General features: G+C 32.9%; 1 protein-coding gene across 2 annotated transcripts in view; it reads left to right on the top strand.

Moving 5' to 3' along the window:
• Positions 1 to 16,860, top strand: part of LOC119603040 (myosin heavy chain, non-muscle) — an 89,117-nt gene extending 72,257 nt beyond the window's left edge. Inside the window, exons 6-14 of one of the 2 annotated variants that reach the window (XM_037954899.1) lie at positions 4,210 to 4,233; positions 7,422 to 7,568; positions 7,928 to 8,020; positions 8,102 to 10,841; positions 10,908 to 11,212; positions 11,700 to 12,230; positions 12,291 to 13,586; positions 13,648 to 13,811; positions 16,081 to 16,860. In XM_037954899.1, the coding sequence (XP_037810827.1) occupies positions 4,210 to 4,233; positions 7,422 to 7,568; positions 7,928 to 8,020; positions 8,102 to 10,841; positions 10,908 to 11,212; positions 11,700 to 12,230; positions 12,291 to 13,586; positions 13,648 to 13,811; positions 16,081 to 16,201 (5,421 nt within the window). In that variant the 3' untranslated portion in view covers positions 16,202 to 16,860. The remainder of the gene's footprint in view (positions 1 to 4,209; positions 4,234 to 7,421; positions 7,569 to 7,927; positions 8,021 to 8,101; positions 10,842 to 10,907; positions 11,213 to 11,699; positions 12,231 to 12,290; positions 13,587 to 13,647; positions 13,812 to 16,080) is intronic. The other variant, XM_037954900.1, reaches the window with a different exon arrangement.
• The last annotated feature ends 577 nt before the right edge of the window (positions 16,861 to 17,437 follow it).

The raw sequence follows: 17,437 nt of genomic DNA, 5'->3' as shown, positions 1-17,437 counted from the left end.
AATCGGTGATGCAGTCCGAGTACCCTTAATCGTTGTAGTAGACTTTTTGCTATCTCGCTTAAGTATCTGTCATTTGACCGCTCAGGTTTCTGACTTTATTATCGGGCTTTTGAGTCTGTAAAATTCTGCAAACTTACAAAGAATTAGTACAAGCAACTATGTTAAACAGAATGGGTTCTAGAATTAATGACGACATCACTAGTTCAAAGGTTATAGTTCAAGAATCTAAAGTGGTTCTGTTTCTACCAATTCTAGAACAACTTTGAGGTACTCTCGAATCAACCCCATTAGGTTTTTTAAAAACTTAAACTTGAAAACAATTTCTCTCCCGGCATGGAAAAATTTCATTCTTTTCGAAATTCAAGAATCAGTAAATGATCCTTAGGCGATTTCTATACTTTAAGATGTTTGTAGGACCCATATTTCTATGCATTATTCCAGTTAAATATAATAACAGTTAAGTTCTCTTGTAATCAAAGTTTTAACCCTCCAAAGTGTGCACAATTTATTTTGTGCGCACTCCCAGCTCTTAACAGCACTAAGTAAAACTAACTGCATTTTGATGGCAATCAATCGCCTAAACTAAACATTACTAAATTTGTTTATTTATTAGTGACGATTAATTATCTTTATCATGATTACTAAAAATAGTATATTATGCATTTTACAAAAAAATATTTTAAACAAAATAAACACCATATATAAAATGTGTCAATAAATTAAAAAACACTAACTTGGGCAAAAATGTCTTAAACAAAATTTCAACAAAAAACTTTTAGACCTTATGAATCACATTTATAATGTTACGTTATAATAACAACAGAGACCGTGCCGACCGATCGACATACAACACTCATTTCTATTTGAACATGAATCGATAAAATGAAAATGATAAGAAATTCTATAAAAATAATTATTACGAATGAAAAACTACTTTAAAATTAATCTTATCTTAAAAGAACAAAAAAATTAAAAACAAATAAACAAACATTTTTTGTTTAATTGATTAAATGTTCTAACCTTTAAAACATAAACAATTTATTAATGTAGTTAAGCCCTTTAAAAAAATAATAATAACGATTTTCTTTGTTTACTATATAGAATTTAAAAAAAAATATATATTTTATCCTACACCATTTTCTATTAAAATATTATAGGCGAAAGTAAGTGTTAAAATAAGCAGAATTAGTTTTAGATTTTTAAATAAAATGTGTTTTAGATTTAAATAAAATAAGTGCAATTTGTTTTTTTTCATAAATTTTTGTAAATATTAAGGTTAATTATACTTTTTTTTTTAATTTCCATTTTGTTTGTTTTTTATAAAAAGGTGCGTTTAAACTTTTTCTTAACAGCTTGTTTAAATAGGTTAAATATCGTCTTTTAAAGCTTTTTGCGAATTTGTTAACGTTTTATATTTATTATTAAAAGTACAGTAAGTTTCACAAGAATTTTGTCAATCGAATATTTTATCTCTGGATCTCATAAACTTATCATAGGCGTATCAAGAGTTCGCCAAACTAGGGTAACTCGAGGACTAGCAGTAGTGGACATGGCACGAACGAACCCCCTCCCCCATCCCTCATTACAACATTACTGGAGAGTTCGTCAGCTATACTATAGCTATATATATAGTAGTGTATATAGCTATACACTCTCCCTGACAGTAGCTTTGTTAGAGTTATTATGGAATGTCTCACTATTTTACTTAGAGATACCACGCATTCTTCGGTTGACCTAGATGTCCTGAAGACACCCGCTAGATTTCTGATCGCAGCTTTGTTGTCAATATATATGCGCATATCTCTATAATTTATAATGCCTCAGCCAGTTTGTTATTTCTACCTGTAAAATACTGAACAGATACTGAATTTCTCTCAGGAATCCGGATGAAGTAGCAGTTTTCGTAACGTAATGGTTAACCTCTGAATGTTGAACTCTTAAACTAGCTACTAAGAGTCTAAAATAGAGCTTCAAAAAAAGTAAAATAGAGAGAGATATAAAGACAGATTGATTCCCAAGTTGGTTTCAACCTGGAAGTTTTACCGAATCGATTCAGAAAGGATGGAGTTTTGAAATAACACAAAAACTCCCTATAAAATGTACACCGACTTTACACGTATAAAATGTTGTGGAAGAGATAATTAATTCTCCTGATAAAACCTAGAAAGGCCCTACTTGAGAAATGCCCCGTTAAAATCCCCGTCGAAAGCCATAAGTATCTTGTGATATCACATTAAATGTAGGCCATAAGGCCTTTGTTGTTTTGCAATCCATTCTACTGTTCCAGTACTGTTTGATGATGTCACAGATTCTCACGAAAATCAATCTATAATAGTGACAAATCCATTCACATGAACATTTCCATAAAATGAATTAAGACAAATCGGGGAAACAAATTTTGGTACTAACTATAACTTTTTGGCTAATACGAACAAAAGCTACGAAATATGCTCAATCCGGTGAGATGAATACTTCAGCTCTCGGGACACCCTTTGGCCCAGTATATTGATCCCTTTATGATACCTGAAATGACAGAAACGGTCAGCGTATTATTACACTTCGACTTAAGTACTCTGGGTTCATAAACCAAACCAGTTTGTCGCACGCATATAAGAGTCTTCCGGATATCAACCTCCGATAGATCCGTTAAGTCATGCAAGAAGTTGCTACCTAGCAGATTCAGTCTGTGACAAAGTGGGAGACACTCATGGCAGCTCCTGCAGAAGTCATTACTGGGTGAGTTTAGTCTTCTTGCATGGAGCCCAAAGGGCCAGTGGCCAGTCGCCACTGCCGTTAAGTTCCGTAGATTTACTCTCGGAACATAAAGAAGGGCTAGGGATCGTTGTGGGTTGAATGATGGCCACATGATCCTTGCCTGTCTCCAAGTGGCCTGAGTTTACCATCTAGGTTGCGCAAGCTCATACAGTTTTTCAAGTATAGAGCATTTGCAGGTTAAGAGCGGTATGCTAACGAAAAGGTCGGTGTGCTCTCTTACTAGTGAGAGCACACCGACCTGACAAGTGAGTCTGCAATGTTATTACCAGGAATTTGTTGATGTCCTGGAATCCAGTACACCCCTATTTTCGAATGTTTCGGCATCTCGTTTAGGAGTGCCCCGCATTCTTGGACTAAATTTGATGTTGTGTAAACACTACTTAGATCCGCTCTCGACTAACTAATTGTTTGAAAATATAACTACGGCGGCAATCTGACAAGATAAATTTTTCAGCTTTCATTGGCTAACAATGTCTTATGGTCTAATACTAGTTAGTGGACATGATCCGGTGAACTATTCTATTTTAAACTGAAACTTACTGTACCTACTATAACTTTGAACTTTTTTTCTTTATCACTTTAAATTTTTGCACTTATTTTTGTTAATAATTTTCTGCCTTTTATTAAGCACTTTGTTAAGCATATTAGACTTTTGCAAAATTTTGCTAAAATGCAAATTTCTGGCATATTTTAAAAATAAATCATAAAATTTCAACAAAAGTCATATTGCACTCATTAATGACATCAAGTTATGAAATTAAAATTAAGATTTTGAGTTTAAAAACAAGCAAGAGAGATTTCTTAAAAGTTTAGAAATATATAGAGTTTTATACTTAAAAATGGATTAATCAAAATTCAATAATTTTTAAAATTTATATAAATAATTACTTATTTATAATTTGAATTTTGGTGTAGGGTTATATTTAATTATATTTTTGTTGTTATTACTACTTGTATGTTTTATTGATTTCTTTAAATTTTATATAATTTTAATTTTTTTTCTATTCATGTTTTTGTTTTTTTTTTCTTTTTATTTATTTTCATGTATACTTCTGCAAATATAAATTTAAACACGCTCCTTAAACAACAAAATAATTATGAACTACTCTACTCTTTTTGTACACACAAAAATTTTTTTTGGTTGTTGTAAACATAAATTGGTTGTTGCTGCAAAACAAAATCAAAAAAAAAAAAAATAAATTGAAAATATTTGTTATAATTTATTTATTTTCTAAATTGTAAATACAATTGTACAAATATTCACTTACACTTTAACAAATATTACAACATTTCTCACCATCCACAAATTACCTTTACAACAAACAATTCCTGCAAAAAAAAAAAACAAATTCTTTTAAATCAAACAAAAATCCACCAACAAAAACATTTTTTTAAAACCAATATGTATGTTTTTTTAATTAAACACCAATAAAGGGACCACATCCGGCTTTAATTATTGTAAGTATTTCCTGGTTTTGTATATAAATTGTTTATTTTTAAGTTTTATTATTAATTTATCACCATTTTTGTAATTTTTTAAAAGCTTTTTATTTAAATTTAGTTTTTATTATTATTTTTATGGTTTAAGGTTTTTTTTTAATTTCTATGTTTAAAAAAGCTTTTAATTTATATAATTTTCAATTTTATTTAGTTTAGTTTTTGTTAAATTTTGTTTTTTTTTTTTTTTGTTAAGTTAACTCCCCCATTTTAAATGAATTATTTGTTGCCGGTATTCTAATGCATTTTTCATATTCTATTCTATTATACATTAAACTATAAAAACCATAATGCTATCCATCTTGCTCACCATGTGCATCTTCTTCACCACCAACTCCTTTACTATCGCCAACATCATCAATATGTTTAACCATCAACTCTAACATCATCTACGTCTTTTTTTCTTGGTTTTTGTTAAAATATTGTGCAACTCTTTTTTAATTTTGTTATGTTTTCAACTAATTTTTTTTTTAAATCAATACCATTTGTTGTTACCCCCACCCTTAATAAAAAAACTATATATTTTTTTTATATACCACTTTATTTTGTGTGTAACAAATTAAAAAAAAAAAAATCAATGTAATTGTAAACCTCTACCACCATTCAACCTTTTATTGTCGTCTTGTCTACGTTTTTTTTTTTTTTTTTGTTTCAATTCACAAAAACATTACAAAACTTCTTGCGATGCTAAACATTTGTGTCATTAATTTTCCAAAATATCTAGAGTAGTACTGCAGGAACACTTGCGGTAAAGTATCAGTATTTTATATTGTAATCTTTTTAATTATTTATAATAATAAAAAATCATTACTTATAAATTCTATAATTATCAACAATTTATTTTATTGTTGTTATTTTAACATTATTTTCATTGAGTTTTTCTTAGAGTATAATTTTGTAGTTTTTTTTTTTCTCATTTCTATTTTTTCCATATTTTATTAAAATTTTTAATTGCGGTTTTCATTTAATTTATGTAGTTCAGTTATTATTTGTAATATTGTATGTACATAAAATATGTTCAATTTTCAATATTGGGTGTAAAACGTTTTTCTACTGCAATTGCTGAAATTGCTAAAAATTAATCTCTTCAAGATTTTGTAGGATCGGTGTACTTCATAAAGTAAAATAATATAGGATTTAGGATTAGAAATGGAAAGTTTAGTACCAATGGACTTTTTTTTGACAAATCTATAGAATAGTCCTTAGTCTAGTCTACTGACTAGTCGGTAAACCAGTTTATTTACTATTCTGTTATGTAGTCTATGAAATAGTTTATTGTCTGATCTAGTCGATAGACTAGTCCTAAGATTAGTCAACAGAGTAGTTAACAGATCAGCAAACTGACTGGTCCACTGACTATTCAATAGACTATATTACTGACTAGTATATAAACTAGTCCACTGACTAGTATATAGTCTAGTCCATTGATTAGTATATAGACAAGTCCACTGTCTAGTATATAGACTAGTCCACTGACTAGTAAATAGACCAGTCCGCAGAATAGTCTATGGACTTGTCCACAGTAGTTCATTGACAAGGAACTACTAGTCAATAGACTAGTTCACTGACTAGTCAATAGACTAGTTCCTTGATTAGTCAATAGACTAGTTCACTGACTAGTCAATAGGCAGGACTACAGACTAGTCAATAGGCTAATTCATAGACTAGTCAATTACCATGTCTACAGAGTAGTCAATAAACTAGTCTATAATCGACTTATCTACAAAGTAGTTAATAGACTAGATCACAAAGTAGTCAGAATAATATCCATTGACTAGTTCATAGACTAATCTATAAACGAGTCATTAGTTTAATCCATAGACAAGTCAATAGACTAGTCAATAGACTAGCCTATAGAGTAGTCAATAGACTAGTCCATAGAGTAGTCAATAGACTAGTCTATAGAGTAGTCCATAGACTAGTCCACAGTGTAGTCAATAGACTAGTCCATAGAGTAGTCAATAGACTAGTCCATAGAGTGTTCAATAGACTAGTCCATAGAGTAGTCAATAGACTAGTCCATAGAGTAGTCAATACACTAGTCCATAGAGTAGTCAATAGACTAGTCCATAGAGTAGTCAATAGACTAGTCCATAGAGTAGTCAATAGACTAGAACATAGAGTATTCAATAGGCTAGTCCATAAAGTAGTCAAGAGACTAGTCCACAGAATAATCCATAGACTAGTCAATATATGAATCTATAGACTAGTCAATGGATTAGTCCACATACTAGTCAATGGACTAGTCCAGAGATTAGTCAATACACTGGACTACAGACTAGTCAATAGGCTAATCCATTAACAAGCCTAAAGTCTAGTCAGTATACTAGTCATTTGCCCTGTCCACAGAGTAGTCAATAAACTAGTCAACTAGTCCACAGAGTAGTAAATTTATTTACTAATTTATGGAATAGTCAATAGACTAATCTATAAACGAGTCTATAGGCTGATCCATAGGCTATTCAATGCAGTAGTCCAAAGACTAGTGTACTGATTAGTCAATGGACTGGTCCACTGACTAGTCAGTAGGCTGGACTACAGACTGGTTAATAGACTAATTCATAGACTAATTCATAGACTAATCAATAGACTAATTCATAAACTAGTCTATAATCTAATTTATAATCAATAACTTAATCCATAGACTAGAGCACATAGTAGTCAAAAATTGTCCATAGACTAGTTCATAGACTAATCTATAAACGATTCAATAGTTAATCCATAGACAAGTCTACTGACTAGTCAACAGAGTAGTCAATAGACTAATTCAAACACTAGTCAATAGACTAAATGACAATTGACTTGTCAATAGATAATAAAACCTATAGACTAGTATATAGCTTGGTCTATTGACTAATCTATGGAATAGGCTATCTGACAAGTCTGTTAATTAGTCTATGAATTAGTTCATTGGTTAATATAACTTACAACTGTGAATATTTATCAAATAAATATATTCCTATAATTAACACTTAAGGGATCTTTTCTAAATAATTTATATATATTTTAAATTGAACTCATCATCATTATCCATTACTACATACCATTTACCATTTATATAATAATAATTATCAACCTCATCATCATCATTATTGTCATTTAATAAAAAAAACTATATGTATTATGCTTTAACTAAAAATTGATTTCAGAATTTGCAAGTAAATGTTAAGAAAAACTTTAAAATTCAATGCAATGTCCATGGTATGTCAGAAACAGAATGTTTAAAAAATCATTGTCATGATATAGAAAATGCAAAATTAACAGAAAATACCGGAAGCCGGTCAGTATTTCACAAGGTATTAATCAAAATTCCACAAAAAAAAAAATAAACAAAATTATTATACTAAAAAAAATAAAATTGTTGTGTATTTTAATTAATTTTATTTTCTTTCAACATTCTGTATGTAATATATTGTAAAATAAAAGTAATTTACTAACCATAATATGTATTAAACTAAAAAAAAAACAATAAAATAATTCTTAATTTGCTTTTTGTAGTTAATTTTATTTTGCATACTTAGTTTTTTTGTCGTTTTAGCTTTTTTTCTAAAAGAAAATGTTTTAAAAACTAAAATTAAAATAAGAAATTGCTTAAATTTCATTAATAAAATACTCACTAGTTTCAATTTAAATTTTCTTTTTATCAATCATTTAGGGCGAATTGGAGCAACAACTTTTGCAAGCCAATCCAATTTTAGAAGCCTTCGGTAATGCCAAGACCGTGAAGAACGACAACTCATCACGTTTTGTAAGTTAAATCTAAAACACAAACTAAAATCTCCATGATACTCATTAACTTTACAATATCTTCAATATTATTTATCTTTAGGGCAAATTTATACGCATCAATTTTGATGCTTCTGGTTATATTTCGGGTGCCAACATTGAAACATATTTACTCGAAAAATCTCGTGCCATTCGTCAAGCCAAAGACGAAAGAACATTCCATATTTTCTATCAATTACTCGCTGGCGCTACGCCTGAACAACGTGAAAAATTCATCTTAGATGATATTAAAACATATCCATTCCTTTCTAACGGCAGTCTGCCCGTACCCGGTGTCGATGATTTTGCCGAATTTCAAGCGACCGTTAAATCGATGAACATCATGGGCATGACCGCCGATGACTTCAATTCGATTTTCCGCATTGTGAGTGCAGTGCTGCTGTTTGGCTGTATGAAATTCCGTCAGGAACGCAACAACGATCAGGCTACGTTGCCTGACAATACGGTGGCTCAGAAGATTGCCCACCTTTTGGGTTTGAGTGTTACCGATATGACACGTGCTTTCCTAACGCCTCGCATAAAGGTGGGTCGTGATTTCGTTACGAAGGCCCAGACCAAGGAGCAGGTCGAATTCGCTGTGGAAGCAATTGCTAAGGCGTGCTACGAACGCATGTTCAAATGGTTAGTGAATCGTATTAATCGTTCTTTGGATCGTACTAAACGTCAGGGTGCCTCGTTTATTGGTATTCTCGATATGGCTGGTTTCGAAATCTTCGAGTTGAACTCATTCGAACAGCTGTGCATCAATTACACGAACGAAAAGTTGCAACAACTTTTCAATCACACCATGTTCATTTTGGAACAGGAGGAATATCAGAGAGAAGGTATTGAGTGGAAATTCATTGATTTCGGTTTGGATCTGCAGCCGACAATCGATTTGATTGATAAACCTGGTGGTATTATGGCTCTATTGGATGAAGAGTGTTGGTTCCCCAAGGCCACCGACAAGACTTTCGTTGAGAAATTGGTGTCAGCCCATTCAATGCATCCGAAATTCATGAAAACAGATTTCCGTGGTGTAGCCGACTTTGCTATTGTACACTACGCCGGCAAAGTGGATTATTCTGCTGCCAAGTGGTTGATGAAGAATATGGATCCGTTAAATGAAAATATTGTTTCTCTGCTACAGAACTCACAAGATCCATTTGTGGTCAACATTTGGAAAGATGCCGAAATTGTTGGCATGGCTCATCAAGCTCTTACCGATACCCAATTCGGAGCTCGTACCCGCAAGGGTATGTTCCGTACGGTATCGCATTTGTACAAGGAGCAATTGGCTAAACTTATGGACACTTTGCGCAACACCAATCCGAACTTTGTGCGTTGTATCATACCAAATCATGAGAAACGTGCTGGCAAGATTGATGCCCCTCTGGTCCTCGACCAGTTGCGTTGTAATGGTGTGCTCGAAGGTATTCGTATTTGTCGCCAGGGCTTCCCCAACCGAATTCCATTCCAAGAGTTCCGTCAACGCTACGAATTGCTTACACCCAACGTCATACCGAAGGGCTTCATGGATGGCAAGAAGGCTTGCGAGAAAATGATTGCAGCTCTGGAACTCGACTCGAATCTGTTCCGTGTCGGTCAGTCGAAGATCTTCTTCCGCGCTGGTGTTTTAGCTCATCTCGAAGAAGAACGCGATTACAAGATCACCGATCTTATTGTAAACTTCCAAGCTTTCTGCCGTGGTTTCTTGGCCAGACGTAACTATCAAAAGCGTTTGCAACAATTGAATGCCATTCGTATTATTCAGCGTAATTGTGCTGCCTATTTGAAGTTACGGAATTGGCAGTGGTGGCGTTTGTACACAAAAGTCAAGCCTCTGCTCGAGGTGACGAAGCAAGAAGAAAAGCTCGTTCAAAAGGAAGATGAGCTTAAGCAAGTGCGCGAAAAACTTGAAAGTCTCGCAAAGAGTACCCAAGAGTTTGAGCGCAAGTACCAACAGGCGTTGGAGGAGAAGACCTCATTGGCCGAACAGTTGCAAGCTGAAATAGAACTTTGTGCTGAAGCGGAAGAGTCGCGTTCCAGACTGATGGCTCGCAAACAGGAATTGGAAGATATGATGCAAGAATTAGAAACACGTATCGAAGAAGAGGAAGAGCGTGTATTGTCTTTGGGTGTAGAAAAGAAGAAACTTGAATTGAACATTCAAGACCTCGAGGAACAATTGGAAGAGGAGGAAGCGGCTCGGCAAAAACTACAATTGGAAAAGGTGCAACTTGATGGCAAAATTAAGAAATACGAAGAAGAACTCGCCCTCACCGAAGATCAAAATCAGAAAATGATTAAGGAAAAGAAATTGCTGGAGGAACGAGCCAATGATCTTTCGCAAACCTTGGCTGAAGAAGAAGAGAAAGCCAAACACTTGGCCAAACTAAAGGCCAAACACGAAGCCACCATAGCTGAATTAGAAGAAAGACTACACAAAGATCAGCAGCAAAGACAAGAATCCGATCGTACCAAACGTAAAATCGAAACGGAAATGGCAGATCTTAAGGAGCAGCTCAATGAGCGACGTACACAAGTCGAAGAACTGCAGGTACAATTAGCGAAACGCGAAGAAGAACTTACTCAAACCCTCATGCGTATTGATGAAGAATCAGCATCTAAAGCTGCGGCCCAAAAAGCTCAACGAGAAATTGAATCACAATTGGCCGAGTTGCAAGAAGATTTGGAAGCCGAAAAGGCAGCCAGAGCCAAGGCTGAAAAGATAAGACGTGATTTGGGAGAAGAATTGGAGGCACTTAAAAATGAGCTTTTGGATTCGCTAGACACAACCGCAGGTAATATCAAGTAATTGATTTTATTTGTTAAGCTTTTTCTAAAGTATTTTCTTTATTTCTAAACAGCCCAACAAGAATTGCGTTCTAAACGTGAACAGGAATTAGCTTCCCTTAAAAAGTCCCTAGAGGAAGAGACTGTAAATCACGAATCGAACATCGCTGAGATGAGACATAAACATGTTCAGGAATTAAATAGCATTAATGAACAATTGGAGAGTCTTCGTAAAGCTAAAGCTGTGCTGGAAAAGGCCAAGAGTACTTTGGAAGCCGAAAATGCCGATTTGGCTACCGAATTGCGTAGTGTTAATAGTTCCCGCCAAGAAAACGATCGCCGTCGTAAACAAGCCGAATCTCAAATTGCCGAATTACAGGTAATTTTCATATGTCTATTTTCTCATTCAATAAAGTTGTCCGACTCATAGGCTATTGCGGTTTACAAGTTGCGACCGCAAAATCTCCTTCAATGAATGAAAACTAACAATATAAGCAACTATGAATGCACTAGAGTACAGACGTAAATATTATGCAATCATAAATATCTACGCTTCATTAGAAACTTAAAAGGTTTTTGTGGTTTTCAACTACTTTTAGAACTACTACTCTCCATTCTCCCACCAACACCACCACCATCGTTATACGATGTAATGAGAATGAGTTTAATCTAATAAATATTGACGTTATTTGAAGATCCATTCGTCTTATTATGTCGATATGTGATTGATTTCTGATTGATTCTGTGTTGAGTAGTTGAGTGTAGAGTAGAGTAGTATGTTGGCTGTTTGTACTCGTAGCCTTTGTGTTGAGATAGAAATTGAATTAGAAATAGAAATTCATCATCAATCATACTCATTGTTACAGGTGAAATTGGCTGAAGTAGAACGTGCCCGTTCGGAATTGCAAGAGAAATGCACAAAACTTCAACAGGAAGCCGAATACGTAACGAATCAACTGGAAGAAGCCGAACTAAAAGCATCTGCCGCCGTCAAATCAGCCAGCAATATGGAATCCCAACTTGCCGAAACCCAACAGTTACTCGAAGAAGAAACCCGCCAGAAATTATCGCTAAGTTCGAAGTTGCGTCAACTTGAGTCTGAGAAAGAAGCGCTGCAGGAACAGCTCGAAGAAGATGAAGAAACAAAAAAGAACTACGAACGCAAATTGGCCGAGCTGACGGCCACCATGCAAGACATCAAAAAGAAGGCCGAAGAAGATTCCGACATGGTTAAGGAATTGGAAGAGGGCAAGAAACGTCTGAATAAGAGCATTGAGGATTTGGAGAGACAAGTCAAGGAATTGCAGGCTCAAAATGATCGTTTGGACAAGAGTAAAAAGAAGATACAATCCGAATTGGAAGATGCCACCATTGAATTGGAAGCACAACGCACAAAGGTAAGAATAAATCTGTTTTAAAAAGTTCCCCCAACTAAATGGTAAATTTCCCAAAACCAGGTGCTTGAATTGGAGAAGAAACAAAAGAACTTTGATAAAATATTGGCCGAAGAGAAATCAATTTCAGAACAATATGCTCAAGAACGTGATACGGCCGAGCGCGAAGCCCGCGAAAAGGAGACAAAGGTGCTTTCATTGAGCCGTGAATTGGACGAAGCCTACGACAAGATCGAAGATATGGAAGCCAAACGCAAGGCATTACAAAATGAATTGGACGATTTGGCCAATACACAAGGTACCGCTGATAAGAATGTGCACGAATTGGAGAAGGCTAAACGAGCCTTGGAATCCCAATTGGCCGAACTTAAAGCACAAAATGAAGAATTGGAAGATGATCTCCAATTGACCGAAGATGCCAAATTGCGTTTAGAAGTTAACATGCAAGCCTTGCGTTCCCAATTCGAACGCGATCTACAAGCCAAGGAAGAACAAGCCGAAGAGAAACGTCGTGGTCTGGTTAAACAACTGCGCGACCTCGAGGCTGAATTGGATGAAGAACGCAAACAACGTACAGCCGCTGTAGCTGCCAAAAAGAAACTTGAAGGTGATCTTAAAGAACTGGAAACCACAATGGAAATGCACAACAAGGTGAAAGAAGACGCCCTCAAGCATGCCAAGAAATTGCAAGTGCAGGTTAAGGATGCCCTACGCGAGGCCGAAGAAGCCAAGGCCGCTAAGGAGGAACTGCAAGCTCTCAGCAAAGAGGCTGAACGTAAAGTGAAAGCCCTCGAAGCTGAAGTTATGCAACTTACAGAAGATTTGGCCAGTTCGGAGAGAGCGCGTCGTGCCGCCGAAACAGAACGTGATGAGTTGGCCGAAGAAATGGCTGCCAACGCCAGCAAGGGAACACTTATGATTGACGAGAAGCGTCGTTTAGAAGCCCGCATTGCCTCATTGGAAGAAGAACTCGAAGAGGAACAATCCAACTCTGAAATACTACTCGATCGTAGTCGCAAGGCCCAATTGTTGAACGAACAATTGTCCACGGAATTGGCCACAGAAAAGTCAAATGCGCAAAAGAACGAGAACACAAGAGCTCTTTTGGAAAGACAAAACAAGGAACTGAAAGCAAAACTGGCCGAAATCGAAACAGCGCAAAGAACCAAAATCAAGGCCACCATTGCCACACTCGAAGCCAAGATTGCCAATCTGGAAGAACAGCTCGACAACGAGGGTAAAGAGCGTCTATTGCAACAGAAAGCCAACCGCAAGATGGAGAAGAAAATCAAGGAATTGGGCTTGAACATTGAAGATGAGCGCCGACATGCCGATCAATACAAAGAGCAAATAGATAAAGTAAGTTACAAAGTAAATATATAACTGGATTTGAATATTAACTTACTTTTTTACATAACAGCTTAATAGTCGCATGAAATTACTTAAACGTAATCTGGACGAAACAGAGGAAGAGCTACAAAAGGAAAAGACCCAAAAACGCAAATACCAACGTGAATGTGAGGATATGATCGAAAGCCAAGAAGCCATGAATCGTGAAATTAATTCCCTCAAAACAAAATTAAGGTAAGTTTTTAACAATTTAAATGTTTTCTATTTTTTTCTTTATAAAAATATGCAATTATTTTTTTAAATATAAATTCGTAATAATAATGAATAATAGGTCAATACAAGTCGCCGAAACTGAAAAGGCTAAGGCTTATTCACCCAAAAAGGATCCAACTCTTATAATGAATTGTGAGGGTATACAATAAACAGTGTGTGTGTGTATGTCTAGTAGTAGAAACAAAATGTTTTGTTATAAATGTTTAACTTAACAACCAAAAATCAAAAAGAAAACATCACACACAATACATATTTGTTAAATTTCCTGTCAACATAATACATAAACTTATTTGTCTTAAATAATTATCGTCCGTTTTTTAGTTTTTTTAAAACAGTGTAAGTTTTAACTTTTTATTTTAACAGGTTTTTTCTTTTCGTTTTTACAAACCCATACCTAGTCCTTCAAACTTTGTCGTTCTTTTGCATACAGAACGTTTCCTTTTAAGACATTAGTTTGAATTTTTATTTATTCTTGCACGATTTTCCCCTGTACTTTTGATCTTTAATTCCAAGTTTGTTTGCACGTCCAATTTTCCCAGTTATCAAACAATTTACCAGATTTTTTTGTTACCCCCCGTATTAGTTTGAAACTATTTATTGTTTGATTAAGCATAATTTTATATTTAAAACCTTTTAAGGGAGAAAAAATATCTTCTTAAAGAATCCGAAGAAAAATTTGCATTAGTTTCACAACTAGTTCTAGAACGCGTGTTTATAGTCCTACTTGTTATATATATTTTGGCGTTGTTCAAGATTATCACTTTTGGAACTGGTTTGTGAAAGTGTTATTAAGATGTCATGCGTCCTATGGAACTGTTATGAAAAAAGTTCTAAGCACTAGCTTTAGGGAACAAATGCATCTTGTTTTGAACAGTTTGGAAAGTTCTTATTTCCAATTATATTTAGAGAACTTACGATATCATTAGAAGAATTCGTGATAATTTGAAATCATTCTGCGGCCACCATTTTCTTTTTTAAGATTTTTACAAAGGATATTGGAATTTTCGAATCTTCTTAGTCCTTATATGAATACATTGCATCAAGTTGATGTTGTTCAGAATTTGTGCGCGTTGCTTTGAACTAGTTAAATACCAATGTGTCAAGGAACTAGTTTTCTTGAGAACTCCTTAGTTAGAGAGAACTCCTAGAAGTATGTTTGAATCACTGCAGCTTTCCACAGTACGGGTTCTAGAAATAACGACAACCAGAACTTACTTTCTTACTTACTTACTTATTTACTTACTTACTTACTTACTTACTTACTTACTTACTTACTTACTTACTTACTTACTTACTTACTTACTTACTTACTTACTTACTTACTTACTTACTTACTTACTTACTTACTTACTTACTTACTTACTTACTTACTTACTTACTTACTTACTTACTTACTTACTTACTTACTTACTTACTTACTTACTTACTTACTTACTTACTTACTTACTTACTTACTTACTTACTTACTTACTTACTTACTTACTTACTTACTTACTTACTTACTTACTTACTTACTTACTTACTTACTTACTTACTTACTTACTTACTTACTTACTTACTTACTTACTTACTTACTTACTTACTTACTTACTTACTTACTTACTTACTTACTTACTTACTTACTTACTTACTTACTTACTTACTTACTTACTTACTTACTTACTTACTTACTTACTTACTTACTTACTTACTTACTTACTTACTTACTTACTTACTTACTTACTTACTTACTTACTTACTTACTTACTTACTTACTTACTTACTTACTTACTTACTTACTTACTTACTTACTTACTTACTTACTTACTTACTTACTTACTTACTTACTTACTTACTTACTTACTTACTTACTTACTTACTTACTTACTTACTTACTTACTTACTTACTTACTTACTTACTTACTTACTTACTTACTTACTTACTTACTTACCTTCTTGTCAACCATATTCAATTCGAAGTTTTTAATTTTATAATCTGGGACGTCATTGAATATAAACGTAAAATATTATATTGAAACAGGATTTAAAAAGGATACTTTTTGCTTAATCTATCTTAAGTAATGAAAACACTGCAAAAACCGACTCCGTTAAAATCGTAATAAAACACTCGTTCTTGTGTACTGTTACCTAAACTTACCACCAAATCGTTTGACTAACAATTGCATGTTTTAAAAATTTAAATAAAATCTGTTCAACTGGAACTAATTTATTTCTATTTAATTTATTTCAGACGCACCGGCGGCATGGGTCTAAGTTCGAGCCGTCTTACCGGTACACCCTCCTCAAAGCGGGGCGATGACAGTTCTTCAGTACAGGATGAATCATTAGATGGCGAAGATTCTGGAAATTAAATTCTAAAAAATTAAAAATTATTATTATTTTTTTCAAATTAAGTGAAAAAAGAAAGCAAAAAAAGTTTTTTACATTAATTTCTGTTAATTTTTTTTTTTATAAAATTTACTTATTTTTTACAACAACAAAAACACAGCTAAAAAAGTAAACACAACAATTAAATTAAAACATGATCTTTGTAAAAAAAACAAACAAAAAAAGAAAATAATGAAGAAACGTAAAAAAACGAAAAAAAAAACAAAAAATAATAAATTAAATGATCTATTGTTTCTTACTACTACAACTAGATATTCTTCCTTTTGCTCCAATTTACCCCCACCATACTCTCCCCAACAAATAAAAAACCCTTATTATTATCCCCTACTACCCTTTAAATACCTACAAAAAATATTAATTATTATTATTATTAACTACTTAAAATTAATAATATTAAAATTATAAAAAAAAATAAAATTTTTATAAAAAAATATATAAAAAAGCAAATAAAAAAGTATTGGAAAAAAAATGCATTTATACATAAATTAAAAAAAGGAAAGAACATTTTTTAATTATGATTTTCGTGTGAAACGCGTTCTTTGTCTAAATTCTTCTTATAACTTAATAAAACATTCGTCGTTTATCAAGCGAATGTTCTTAATTGTGAGCATGTTGTAAATAAGTGAGTCTTTTAATTGGAAAAATATACATTGGCTTTTATTTTTTCTTAATTTAATAACAAGATTTAAAAAAAAAATTCAAAACACCACCACCTCAAAACAAAAAAAAATATAATTTAAATAAAAACCGTTATTATGTATTGTCTTAAATAATGCAAATTATTTAAATAACAATTTCAAATCATGCTCTTTCTTTTTTCTTCACTTTTTTTCTTTCTACTTATACTCTCCTAGATTATCCTTCTTCCCCTGTTCTTTAATTATATACATACATATAAATATATTTTTTAATTATTATTTAATTATATATACAATTTTTTTAATGCAAAAAAAAACACAATTTTTTATTTTATTTTTATTTTTTTAATAACAACTTCAGTTTATGTTTATTTTAAAATAAAACTAATTATTCTTATAATTTTTAATTGCTTCTTGTTTTAATTTCTCTTATTCTTAACTACAACAAGTGCTTGTTTATGTTTTAATAATGAAAACAAAAGAAAAAAATTAAATGAATGAAATAATAAGCTATAAAAAATTTATAACAATAAACTCGCAATAATATTTTATTTCTTTTTT

Source organism: Lucilia sericata, unplaced genomic scaffold (genome assembly GCF_015586225.1).
Source record: "Lucilia sericata isolate MDLA Ls3-8-SP2 unplaced genomic scaffold, ASM1558622v1 Contig000271F_arrow, whole genome shotgun sequence".
NCBI lineage: Eukaryota > Metazoa > Arthropoda > Insecta > Diptera > Calliphoridae > Lucilia > Lucilia sericata.
This window is presented reverse-complemented; position numbering and strand designations above follow the sequence as displayed.